Below are 14152 nucleotides of genomic sequence, written 5' to 3'. Positions count from 1 at the left end.
CTATCACATTAATGTTTTTCAAATACTGTTTTTCACTCCCAGCCTTTGATGAACTAATCAGTGAAGCAACCTGCTTTGCCCTACTTCGTAATAGCAAAATTTCTTCCAGTGAAAAACACAGCAACTTTCTTACCGTGGGAGAACCTGCTATGTTCTCAAACAGGAATCATAACATCCAGGTTTCTCTCCTCTCCCTCTAACCTTTCTTTCCTCTATTTACAGCCACAGTAGGAGTCAAAATACTGTCCTCACAAAATCAGGCACTGACTAAGGAGAGTCTATGGAGTTGTATAATGTGGCCAAGCTGCCTGAGCTAGAAAGGGACATTAGGTATTAAACCACGTTGTCTCTGATCACTACCCATCTTTATTCAAGCATGGTAGGGAAAGGGGGCAGCCAAAGCGAGGGGAGCTGAAGAGTCCATTCTAACATACAGTCTTGCTACAAGCCTTCAGATATCTATCAGGTTTTCAGTATAGCCTTGGGCTAAGCAAAATCTGTTTTTATACATTGCATGAGAAATCCCAGCTCCTTTCAAGTTAAACAAGTCTGAGTCAAGGCAAGGTAGCCACACTTTGCCTTCTCTCTGGCAAAAGCCAGGTTCAGACTTGACTCCAAACTAGGTGATTCATTCCCTTCAAAGACATGTTAATGCTACATTTCCTGTTCTCCAAGCGCTAACAAGGATGGGAGGTTACCTGTGCTGTGGTAGTCATGATCTTGGACCGGAAAGGCCCCACGGCGCAGAGCACAGACAAAAACCAGAAGATAATGAGTACTCCAGAGGACTGCACTCCTCTCAGCCTTTCGTACTGAATAAGTAACGTAGCTAAGAGCTGTGGAGAGTAAATACAGGAACACGTGAACACAATCCCACCTCGCTGTCCCCCCCCTTAGTCGCGCTTTCCGTTGGCAGCTGCTGCAGTCATCATTGATAACAGGAGCACTTTGAAATGAGGCCCCTTCACACAAAAGCCAACAGCAGAACTTCCTCTATCTAAGGGAAGCAGGGAACAGCTTTACCAAGCAATTTGTTTTTACTGTTTTCAGAGTCTCTGCTCTGGAAACTCATTTTTAAACCAAATTTAGTACCCAGGACATATTAGCTACAAGCATTTTAAACAGCTTTAGGAGATGATGTTTCTCTTGTCCAGATGGACGATCACAACTTGTCTAGAAAACAGCATTAAAAAGAAAAAAATCTCTTACATAGAGCATTAAAAGCTCAATGGGCAAGTTTTAACGTTTCATTTTTCACACAACAGCCCTGAGCCTGTTTGGCATCTTGGGCAAAGCAATTTTGTTTCTGCTTTGCAGAGGAATAACCACTAGATAAGAGATGCTGTTTGACAAAGTCCAATGCAACACCGAACAATGCACAAGCTGTGCGCTATCATATCTCCCAGCTTAAGCAAAGTCATACCCAAATTCTCTCCACACCTGGGTCACAAGCCTGGAGAAATGGCTGGTAGTAAGCTGGGAGGCAGAACAACCTCTCTATTATAAAGATATAAGACATACATAGCTGAAGCTACATGAGAGATTTGAGGCCTCTTCAGTAAGCAAAATTTGTTTCAGTTCTCCAAGTACTAACCATTCAGTTGAAAGAGTACAGGATAAGGCAATGAATGCAAAAGAACTGGCTTCCCCCTTTATCCACGTAAGTAAGAGCTATTCCTCTTAGTCATAATAAACAGAAACGGCTACTAACCACTGTGATGCCAACGATCAGGGGAGTTACAAAGTAGACCGGTGGCACAGTTCTGCTTTGCAGGACCTCATGGAAAGAGTAGAAGAGATCTGCCCAGCTCACACCCCACAGCAGGACACCCAACACCTGAAAATAGAGTCAAACAGAAAGAGCATTTGGTGAACTCATCTCCAGGGCAACCAGAGCTAGCAAAACAGTTATAATTCACAGATTTCCAGCAAGACAAAGCTGTGTACATAGAACAACACTACTACGTTGATCAGCTGAACTTAGGCTAGTGGAACTATCCCACTGCACTCAAACCAACGATCCAGTCTTGACTATTTTGCAAGGGAGTTGCAAACACAGTCAGGAGAAAGACCAATCTATTTACCATTTTTGCCCACACTATTTGGTTTTAATTTGAAACACAGACGGCATCTAGATTAAAGACAGACATGCTCTGAAGCAGAAGCCTGGAATTTTGCTCCAGGATAACCCCAGTTCTCTCATGGCCTGTAGCAAGTGACTTGTTTGCTTTCTTCAGATGTATCCTTTTATAAACCAGAGCCAACCATCTCTTAGGGACAGGATGGGGATGAAACCTCATAGCTATTAGGTGGGTAGAATGGTCTGGAAAAAATACCTTCCTGTGCTTACTTTTGCAAAGAGACGAAAATTTCACTAGAGCTAGCTTAAGGTCTATGTTTTGCAGATTTAAATGGTCCAAAGCTTAAGTAAGGGTGAAGCAGCATGGCGTTGGCTCGACAAAGGGCTAAATTTCCTTCTGCAAAACAATAAACTCCTCTCTTGACCCAGAAAGGTGTGCTCACAGATCAAAAAAAAATTTACTGCGAGTTTCCTGACATCATTTGACTTTCTCTGCATCACAAGTCATTTCAAATACATGAGAATTCCAGCAGTTTTTAAATTCCTTTTAATGTTCCCAGTCTTTGTGGTTGTGGAAGAAAAATTTGAGAAGTATGACGCTTCGATAACTTGGGAACAAGGAGATGGGTAAAAAGAATCATAAAACTGTTAGGATTAAAACCAAAGTCTGACCATTTTCAAGCCAGTCCTACAGTAAACTGCCCTTCGAGGGGCAGAGGAGTGGTTGTACGGTCTTTTGCACGTTGCCAATCTCAAGTATTGCAAAACAGTGTCAATCTCACTCATAAAAATAGCAACATCATTGACATTGCACTGGCTTTCCACAAGTCTTAATCTCTCTCCACCAGCTGTTTCTTACTTTCCTTTCCTCCTTTTGTGTATCAAATCATAATGCAAACTCCACGTGTGTGCATTGGGGACAGGGAAGAAGAGGGAAAGTAACAGCTGGCAATACCTATATTTAACACAAGAAGGAGAGGAAAAATGATAGATGGGGCTTATTGGGTTTAATGGATCTCAGAAGGCAGTTCCTGATCTGTATGCAAAGTGTTTAATTAAAAGCTACTTAACTAGCCCATTATTGTATTTCATCTTAAATGAGAGTTTTCTAATATCGCTTGATTCAGCCATTAGCCTTCAAATTCCTAACGGCAGCTTTTGCTTCCAAAATTACAGACTAAGAGGGAGAGGATTGTTTTGAAAATTTGTAGGGAAATCATACTGCCCTACCCTTTAAGCTACACTTTCCACATATACCTGTTGCCATAGGAAAACAGCATGTTCAAGAAGCCCATCAGCAAGAGTTCTGGTGGAAGTGATTACGGATTTCCTGAGACATGAGCTATCCTTCAGTACCTCAGAAATCTGTATATGTTTGTTCTTCCCTATAAGTAAGTTCTTCAGTTCTCCCAGAAATCAGAGGGAATTTTATTTAAACCCCAGTGTAGCACTTGCTTTGCTACTGAACTAACATCCATGAACTCAAAACTACACATTATTTGTGGAGAATTGCAGAAAGATCTTACCGTCTTGAACCTGCTCAGCATGGAAAGTATGATGTATCCTCTTTTATAGTGCTTTAGATAGAGAAGATAAAAGGGTAAGGCAGTCCATAAATAAATGCTGGGGATCCATGCTAGGACGGTATTCTGGAAACACAGTGTCAGGTCTGGATTATCAGTGTGTATCGAAATATTAGAATCCTGGAAAAGAGATGAGACACGTATTTATTAATAGAGAGGCAGCAGCTCTGCCAATTGGAACATGTGCTTGAAGAAGTTATATCCAGATTCTGCTGGAGTTAGCAAATATCACTTGGCCTTAGCAAGGGCTTCCCAAAAATACCAATGTTGACCACTTGTGGTTAACCTGCTAAAGTAAAAGGTCTAAGAGTAGTTAAAAAAATACTGGGCAAAACCTAAAACAGGCTTCTGCCCTCCTGTATCTCAGAGCTGGACCTATATATTGTAGCAGATGAACCCATTCTGCTTCTTAGTCTTTGCTAGGGCTGAGTTGCAGCTGATGATACTCCAGCATTTCTCAGGCATTCCCAGCCCGGAGTACAACTGCTAAACAAAGCTCTTGAGGCAAAATCCTAGACTTGAGAACTCCTCCAGCAACCATGTCAAACATTGGAGAAAACAATCAGATTTAGATCAACCATCTGTTGACCTGGAAAACCCCCCCTGCATTTGTGACCAAGATTTTGACCTTCTTACTCACATGCCTCCAACTGCAATTACTCCCCTACTCTAAACAAAGGTAAAAGGAATGCATTTTGCACACACTGAGGAATACGGGTTTTCTTGCAAACATTCCAAGCAATGCTTTCCATCTGCAGCCCTGGACACCAAGACTCTCACATGCAACTTCTACCTAAGGATTTGACTGCACCATGTGCAAACATATGGTTACACAAGTTCAGACTAAAATAGAAATTTCATTATAGTTAAAGGGACCTTCTTTTATCAAACCTACTGGAAATTCACAACTTGCATGTCACCATCTGATGTGTCATCTCAAATGTGGCAGATAAGTACTTACTTGCAGGAAATGTAAAATTATCTTGTTGTACAATTATTAACAAACATGATAAAACTAAGGCATAGCTGAACCACAGATACCTTATCTCTGTACTAGAATCATTTACTTGTATCTAATTATTTTTGGATGCGAGCTCTCAATAGAAGTATATTTCAGTTACACCAAACCACTTCTCCCCACCCCTTATAAATGAATGACTACTCCTCTAAACATGAAATTCTTCAGAAGTATTTCTAGCCACATTTTTACCAATGCAAAAAAGACTGGATGCTGAAAGTAACATGATTTTAAGAGAACCGAAGAGCCACAATTCACTTACAGTCTTTGGATCTCAGCCATGACCTGTCAGAAAGGACAAACATCACAGGACTAGCCCATGTAAGACACAAGAATGCTCTGAAGTATAATGAAACTACGAGACTTGGCAGGTTGCAATCTGGTTTGGCTGAACTATGACAATTCTGTTGCCCAGCTCTGGCACAAATGACGTGTGGATGGCAGAGACCTTTGGAAGTGGCGAAGGGTGGCACAAACCCGTTAGCTGCATCTGAGCTGCACCCTTTAATGCCAAGGAGTTCACACATGGCCAGCTGAGAAATGGCTCCCTCCATTTGAGGTATGACATTAGCAACCAGTGTGGGACAAGGGGATAAAAACATTTCCATTTATTCAAACTGGTTTCTCCATATCTAGCGGCAACTTCAGTCATGAATCAACGGTATAGAGGCAATTACACTGCAATTTGAATACAAGATCAAGACTAAACCAACCTCATTTTCAAACTATTTCTGTGTTTTCTTCCAACGAGGATGTCTCTGGCAGCTGAAAGGAAGATAACATTTAAAGAGCACCCACTTTTGGCTGGTCATGAAAACATTTCAGCATCTCCAACCTGATCAGCTTCCTCAGCAACCACCCTGCCGCGGGCAGGAGATGCCCTCTAGACATTTGGAGCTGTGGAGTCCCTTAGCTCCAAAGCAGGAACTTATCTACTATCATTTATTCAACAAAATGTTCATTTTCTCTTTACGTTACATGTGGTTTAGCAATATCTTGAGCCTGTTTACACCCCTGCTCCTTTTGCTTGCTGGAGAAAACACTGGAAAAAGGAAAGGTGAGGAAGAATAGCACAAAATAAAAAGAGCATTTTGTTTAACTTAGGGGAAAACTTATGGGAAAAAAAGCACTCTAATTTAAACCTTTCCTATGACTGTAAGACCAAATTGTCCAGAAATGGCTTTCTGTCTGACAGCCACCTAGAAACTGCCCCAGATGTCCATTCACTTCAGACCGAGCACAAGCTGACTATTGTATCCAAGACACAGACTGTACGGCTGCCAAGCCATTTAAAGGTTTTCATTAACTCTTATTTAAACAAGGCAAAGGACTTGCATTTCTGAACTTATAAATACAGCTGGCCAGAAAACAAAAATTCTGTCCCAAGAAGCACAAAAAGATTTTGAAACATGGTTGAATTATCCCTGAGAATGAAAGTGGAATGTTTCCAAAATTACGTAAAAGTACAAGAAGCAGCATCCACTCGACAACCAACAACAGCCCCGCTACTTCAACACTCGCACACCACATGGGAAATGGGGTCCGGACTGAAGCAGACACTTGCACTCGGATCTCACATCCAAGGCAACAGACCTGACTATTGGCTATTTTGGTAATGCCTTCACAGGTCCAATTCCATCCTGGACCAGATAAACAAATTTTCCTGGAACAGATCCGTTTCTCCAAAAAGGTCCCTTTACAATGAAACAGTGTTTTCTGAGAGCAGACTCTTTCCGTTCTTGAACATGACGAGAGGGGTTCCTGTTGGAAGACACAGCGCCCAGAGCATTTAGCATTGTAATTCCACACAAAGTACTGCTCTCCCCAAAACTTCTCTATGACACCGCAGTGAACAATGCTGCCGTGCCATTCAGTGTGTATCAGGGACCACGCTACAAAATTTGCATCTGGGAACACGAAAGCTGTTTCTTATCACATTTTTTACTGAACTTGATCTATTTTCAGAGTGTTGGCAGTTCCAGTTCATGGCTGTACTATAGCTCACCACATTAACAAGATAGATTCCAACATCTGCTCCAACTCTAAATAACTCGTTTTGAATCAGGATATGTCGCAAAGTCTCAATGCTATCTATTCGGACCAAGCCAACATTGTTAAGTGTTACTAAATTGCCTTCAGCTCAGCAGTAAAGCAATGAAACTCCAACCCTGAGAACACACACAAGAAGCGACGGTCGGGGGCAACGCAGCTCTTTGATTCATATCTTTAAAGCTCCTGCTTGATCTGTCTTTGCCTTCCCATACTCGGAATTTGGTCCTGGTAGGCAGAACAAGTTTAAATGCTTCCTGCATCCCATTCTGACTGACGATGAACACATGCACCTTGGGCGGTCTGGCTTCGAGAGTTTTCTTTGGGCTTACTACATCGCTGTCAGCTTGCTTCCCCACAAGCAACAAAGTCTAGAGTGATAATTAACAGCCACCTTTTGCAGAGGTGCTCTAAGAGCCCATTAGAAAGCCCCGTGCCCTCTGCCCAGCCCAGACGCCCGCTGCGCTCCGTGGCACCCCCCAACTGCTAGCAGAGTTCATGGCAACCATCCGTGAGCAGCGGCATCTCTCTGGGTGCAGCATTGCAGGCAATGTGAGAGGCTGCTGCTGAGATGCAGCACTGCTAGAAAACCAATCCAACGTACTGAATGCCCTGGCCACAGGATTTGCTCAACCTTGGAATAATACCCAAATGCAATGAAAACATCCATGGGAAAAGAGACTAGAAGTGTTTGTTACAGCTTCACAGCAGAGCAGGGATCCCCTGGAGACTGCAGCCTATGGATTAGCGGGGTTTTCTGCTGACCATTCCAGAGCATCGTTGACACTGCCCCTTGCAGCAGCTTTGAATCATACCCATCTTTCTAGTCACAGTCCTTGGATAAACACAGCCCTCCTAGCAAGAACCCATGGGGTGCAGTAGGACTTAAGTTTAGATGACCAGATTTAAATGCATGATCTTAATTTAAGGGGAGGCATTCAATAGACGTGACTTTCTGTCACACTTTCCCCTCTGGCAAAGAAAACTCCTTTGAAAAGGCCATGCTTAAAAATGATGATGCCCATAAAGGAAACGAGAGGACAACACAAGGTAACTCGAGTTTCTTGCACATCATCCCTTACAGTTTTCAAAGAAATAGGAACAAACAAAGCCCAAAGCTAGGCTGCAAAACAGCAGCAGGGAAATTCCTATCTATCCCTTTCCCAAACCCCATGGATGATGTTAAGAGAACCCCCCGGGAAAGATCAGTTGTGGTCCTGGTTTTGGTTTTAACTCTTAACCAAACCCCTGTCTACTCCAGAAGTTTAGAATAAAAGTGCCTCGCACTGTTTTCACTTGGCATACAGCCAATACTGCAGAACTGCTCCCTCGTGCCGCCTACAAAGGGGGGCTTCCAAATCCTAGGGAGGGCTAATAATATCTGCTGTAGCCTTGGGCAATATCGTCATTGAATGGATGCATTAATACACATTTCCCTTTAAGAATACTGTAGTGTAAAAAGAATTGTGAAAGTCAAAGGAAATACAAATTCATTCTTTATCTGCTAGGAACGTGAAGGTCACTGTGCAAGTGCCGTTGACACAATATCCAAGGTTAATATACACCATACCATTGATTCTTTGCCCATTATCACTAGTGGACAGGTTATTTAAGATTAAAAGAAACTGGAAAGCAGACACAGGAGGTGTACAGGAAGAGTAAAAGCCAGGGAAGTGAATAAATGAAAGTAACAACTCCTCCCTGCCAGTCAGCATCTCTTGTGAAAGAACTTGACAGTGAGAATTTAAGTGCTGAGGAGAAGTCTTCCCACCCTTCTTCTGTTGAAAGAGGTGGTAGATATCCTGCCAATAAATTTCACTGCACAGCCTGGCAAAAAAATGCTGATGGTTTTCTCTCGGTTTTCTCTCAGTTCTTTTGCAGGTCCTCCTCCCTGCCTATAAACTCTTCAGCACAAACTCTAGTAATCATTTTTAAAACTAACAAAAAAAATAAGCTCTGCTCAAGTTCTCTGGAAGGCTGCTAATTTCTAGTAGCCCGTTCAGAGCAAGAGCATTCATTTGTGTTTCCAGAGGAACAATTTCACCCTTACGCACAGAAAGAGCAGGATGCTTCATTAATCCACAGCAACTGTTGCACAATTCCTTCGCCCAATTTCACAATTTTTTTTTTAAGGAGGGCAAGAGATAATGACATTCTCTACTGCAATGCCATAGCAATATTCCTTGGGAAAAGGTGGGGCTGAAAGGACACAAGTGTTTATACTACTGTATGACCCACACAAATGAAAACAAGAAAAAGTATTTTTCTGTTTACAAAATCCACCGCAATAATTATCTACATCAGTGAAGGACACCATGCAGGGCACTGAACTTTCTTCTCCAACACTAAAAGCATCTTTAGTAGTTTATTTTAATGGATCAAAAAGACCTTGCACGACTTCATGGCCTATAGGAAATAGCTTATGGTTTTGGAGTAATCAGTCACAGGTTTTTGCTTGAGCTGAATTTCCATGGTACAAATAGTGCTGACGACACAATGCACTTGACAACTGTGGACCAGACATCCAAAAATCAAGGTACGAGCTTAGCAACTGGTATTATATAAAACAGTAAGTTTCTCTTTCCTTTCCTTTTAGTTCTTGGGTTGTAAGATTATAAGCTCAGAGCTTCCCTGCCATCATGAGCAAGAAGGATGGAAAAAGGCAAGCTCTCATTCTGCCAGAATCACACGATCCTGGGAACTTGGGCTATCAGAAAAGCAGCAATAGTTTAAAAACACATAGAGAAGTAGGAATTGACAAAACAGAACATCTGCATCTAAGACAACACATACCTAAAGGAAAAATAAAGTCCAACTACTTCAACTGTTTTAATAGCAGGCAGTCTTCTTGTTGGGACAGAAGGACATTTATTGACTTGCAGAGAGAAGGGCACAGCGAAACTAAAGAGATAAGAATGCTCGCAAATCAAAAGCAGGATTAAGAGAAAAATGAAACAGGACCAGTGACAGTGATTCGAGGAGTGCCGAGTCTTGTGAGCTGTCACATCCAGCAGCAGGCTAGGGAGAAAGGACAGGCTCTGGGTGGCAATAACCATTAATGCTAAGACTAAGCCTGGTTTAGCACTCACAGAATTGCCCTAAGCTCACCTAACGCCGACGAGCATTACGCTCTAGCTATGCTCTTGGGGCCCATTTGTTCAAACCTCACTCATCTCCCAATCTGCAGACCTACTTATTTCAGTCATTTTTTGTTCACAAAGACGACTAAACTCCACAGGCTGGCCCTAACCCATGACAGTAGTTTCAGAGAGAATAAGAGCTTGCAAAGCACCACTACAGGTATCATAATCGAGAAACCTTGGTTCCTATGCCCTCCCGTACCCTTTCAACTATTCCCTCCTCCCTTCCCCTCTTCTAAAGCCAAAGGTTTGCCTGCAATGATGGGAAGCCAAAAAACTTCAGAGATTAAAAAAAAGCAGATGGGATCGAGTGACTGTGAAAGCAATATGCTTATCACAGAAAACAGAGCAAAAGTAGAACGTTTCTGGAAGCATGGGCACATTGTTTCACCCCAAGCAAACTGCATGCACAGCTCGTAAAACACCAACTAAGCGATGTGAATGTAAAGCCGAAAACTTCATTTTCAACACCCACAAACTCCACATTTCACTATGAGCTGTAAACACATCCTGCAACTGGATCTGCTCAGCTCGTGCTGGTATGCAGAGCAGAGGACCATCACTACTGAATTTCTATGAGAAAGCAAAGGCCCAGTTGCAAAATGCTTAAAATAATGATGCTTGAAATATCCAAATGAGGCAGCACTTTCACACTTCACCACAAAGAGGCTTAGATGAGGAAAGTGAATTTTTGCAGCTCACCAACATATAAGCAAGAGGGACCAATTCTATACCATGGCAGGAGAAAAAAGGGAGAAAAAACAGACCCAGAACAGTAATGCTACATATGAAGATTATTGCTTGCCACAATTTTCCATTTTATATTTCTTCCAGTAGTAGACGAACATAATAACAAAGGGAAATAAATGAGGAAAAAAAATTGCACGTGCAAGAGGTGGGGGAGATTCTAGGATACAACTCATTCAGTTGGGGGGGGGAATGGAGAGACAGTAGAGCAAAAAATGAGAATTATGCGTTTTTTAAATTGTACAAATGTCAAATGTATTTTGGCATTCTCAGAAAATTTGGAAGAGAAAAGGAAAACTTTACCACTGAAACAAAATGACTTTTACATTTGAACCACCTCTTATGAAATAATTTTCTTCTTCCACCCCTCCTGCTTTTTATTCTGTTCTAAAGCTTTATGACAGCAGCATGTGGCATTACCGTAAAGGAGACAAGTTTTATTATGTTGACTTTGGCCCTCATGCTGCCGTGAGATCAGCACGGGGACAGGTGGCAGCCAGCACAGACCCAACACCGAATCAGGGCTTTATCGACTGTACAACAGCACAAACATGTTCCTTGGAAGATCTCTGGCTGCTTGCCTGCTGGGTTGTCCTTTAGCTCAACCAGAGAACATGTGACTGCATAAAGGCCCATCACAGTCACAGCAGTTTATCAGGAGAAAAATGGAACTTCAGTTGACTGGAAAAAAAAGAGAGATCCCATTTAACATGTTTCTCGAAGGAATTTTTTCTTAAATCATATTTTAACCAGCAAGAATCTCTTCTTTTAATACATTACAAATTAAAGCAGGTGAAAAGGAAATGGCTATTCCCCCAGTGGTATAGCACTTGCCTACCACGTAGTTTAGGCTCACCTTGAAATGCTTTGTATTCTTACCTGCAGTGATTAAATAAGCTCCATCTTAAGGAGCTCCACAAATGACTCCGATTTGCTTTCAAATTTTGTTTTGTTCCGGGAGGCACCATTGAAAGAATTTCTAAGCCCCAGATACTTCAGCTTTTACACCTGCTAGCTGTGTCACTTAAGTTGAAAAGTCAGTGCTGTGACCAGGGAGAAATAGTCGCGTTGAAAGCTGAAGACCATGTTTGACCTTGAGTTTTGCTATGGAAAAAGTCTCCCTGGGGGGGTTTAAACCTCAGTTAAGGAAAGGCAGGTGTGGGACCTTGCCACCCTACAAGAGGCTCCCATACCATCTGCTCCACCTCAAGGCAACCTCAGAGTTACTATCTCTTTCCCCAGGAAGCACATGGAAAGGAGGGACAAGCAGGCTTTTGTGTCCGTGTTCACCAAAACAGTCTCTGAGGCAAAAGCCTCTGTGAAGCATCTCCCACAAAGCAGCAGTGGGCTTGCAAATAAAAACAATTCTCCTCCTCTTGGACTGCTTTTTCTACAAATCCTTTTTTCTGCTACCTGGAATTTCATGAGGGACACAACCATGCTGTAGTCAGCTGCTGGTGGTGACGATCCACATATTCTCCCAAAATGAATGTAATTTCCATGAGGTTCATTAATGCACACTCTCATGGAAGGACTCCATAAATCCTTAATATTAGCAGCTTTCACTGAGATAACTTTTGCTCACAAGTCTCAAATCCAGACTTTGTTCTTCCCCAGACAGATTTAAAAATACAGAGTTCGTGTTGCTTATACACAGACGAGCGACAATAGGCCCTGGTTACTCCAGATCTAACGATAAATATTTACGCTGCTCTCGACATCACAGGATCTGAGGCCCGGCTCCTTTAGTAATAGCTTCCATTCAATTCAATTCAAGAGTCTTAATATCCTTTGAGGATTTGCACTTGAGTATTTATTGCTTTTAAGAGCAGGATGTTACCAACATAGCTACCCTTTAAGAGAGCATAGCTTTATAGACCTGACGTCTGAGGAGACCATTATAGTCACCTGTTTTGACCTCCCATCTAATGCAAGACAGGACACTGATGCCCAAGCTGTGATTGTGAAGAGATTTATAGAAGTGGGACTTGGTTATCTGAAAGCGGATGCAGTTAACAGAGATTATGTGGAAATCTGTATTATTTTTAAGTATCTATAAACACGGAGCATTCTGCGTTTATCAGTGTGGTGGAAGGGGAAGCTAACGTACAAAGAACGGCCAGTCTGGACAACACCGCCCTGCTGCTGAATCTCTACTTTAAAATGACCTGCTCCCACCTTGCTCTTCATTCTTCCTTTGCTTGAACTAGTTTAGTTCAAAATGTAACAAAATAATTGAAATTCTATGCTTCATTATTAATTTAAAGCCAAATCACTTTTTTTTTTTTTTTTAAGATAAGCTTGTAGATGCATTACAAGAAGTACACTGTCATCTTTCTTGACATAAGCTTTTCTTCCTTCCCACAGCTACCTGAAGGCATCTTGAACTGAAAGTAAGATTCAAGCATGATACATGAGAAACCAAGATGGGAAACTACACAGAGGGGAGAAGGGTGGCACTTTGGGCCAATAAAGCAGGAAGCTGCACTTCTGGAGAGCGGCATGACCTTTAGTCCAGCTCGACCAAAACTTCACAGAATAACTCAAAGTGAGGGTCTATCAGCAGACCTAAAGGTTAAAAGGTTGCTTGCATGTGTTCTTATATATGAGGCTCTGCCGAAGACAAGACGGAGGTATTATTTACTTCTGCAAGTTGCTGCAACTTCCTGTTGAATTACTCAAGAGCCCCTGGATGAAAAATGAATCAGCACTCCACATGCAAGGAAAAAAGGATACATTTGTCAGCATCCCTAGACACAGGGCAGCCGAGGAAACCAAGTGCTGTGGGCTAAAGAAGATCAAAAGGAACAAGCCTGGATCTCATCTATAAAAGACCAGAAGTCACGGTCTCTCATTCAAAGCACCGCATCACTTGTTCTCCCACTTCCTATTCAGGCTGATAAAAAACCCAAGCTGCTGCTTAAGCCTCTTGAGACTCTTACAGTCCTTCTGTGGGCTAAGGTGTTTATACGACCCATCATCACAACACTCAAGTACTCACAGAATCACAGAATGGTTGAGGTTGGAAGGGACCTCAGGAGATCATCTAGTCCTAGTCTAGTCCAACCCCCCCGGACTGCCGACTGCTTCATGTTTTATCCTCCCTACAGCCTCTTCTCACCCAGAGAAACTGAGCCACAGAAAGACAAACACAACTGAGGCTTTTCGGCTCACGCTGTTTAGCTGCTGGGCCAGGACGTGGCTGCAGCAAAACTCTTCCTAGCAGAGGGTCTTATTCACCTTTGGGGGAGCCGCTGGTGTTTTACTACAGTGGAAGACACAAACAACGACATAATGACACAACAGTGTCCACTTCTTAAGTATACTGCCTGTGGATCATGTCACCTGGCACGGTCTTCCAGTAGCAGATAGGTGACGTGATAAAACAGTAGGCAATTGTGGGCAATTGTGGGCAATAGCGAATAACATAGCCAAGGACTGCATTGTACAGATATGCGCTATCACATTTATCTTTCCCCAGAAGACACTTCGCACTGGTATGCTGCTAGGAGATATTAATAATTAGCTCCTAATT

At 42.4% G+C, this 14152-nt stretch overlaps 1 protein-coding gene across 1 annotated transcript in view; it reads right to left on the bottom strand.

The window, feature by feature from the left end:
- ABCC3 (ATP binding cassette subfamily C member 3) overlaps positions 1-8318 on the bottom strand; it is a 39071-nt gene extending 30753 nt beyond the window's left edge. The window contains exons 1-5 of the mRNA XM_067308632.1: positions 8301-8318; positions 6946-7080; positions 3607-3783; positions 1712-1837; positions 699-836 (exon numbers count right to left, since the gene is read on the bottom strand). Of these exons, the coding sequence (XP_067164733.1) occupies positions 699-836; positions 1712-1837; positions 3607-3783; positions 6946-7080; positions 8301-8318 (594 nt within the window). The remainder of the gene's footprint in view (positions 1-698; positions 837-1711; positions 1838-3606; positions 3784-6945; positions 7081-8300) is intronic.
- Between the last annotated feature and the right edge of the window lie 5834 nt (positions 8319-14152).

The sequence above is a fragment of the Apteryx mantelli genome, chromosome 19 (assembly GCF_036417845.1).
Source record: "Apteryx mantelli isolate bAptMan1 chromosome 19, bAptMan1.hap1, whole genome shotgun sequence".
NCBI classification, from domain to species: Eukaryota; Metazoa; Chordata; class Aves; order Apterygiformes; family Apterygidae; genus Apteryx; species Apteryx mantelli.
Note: the sequence above shows the minus strand (reverse complement) of the source record. Positions and strands in the feature narration are given on the sequence as shown.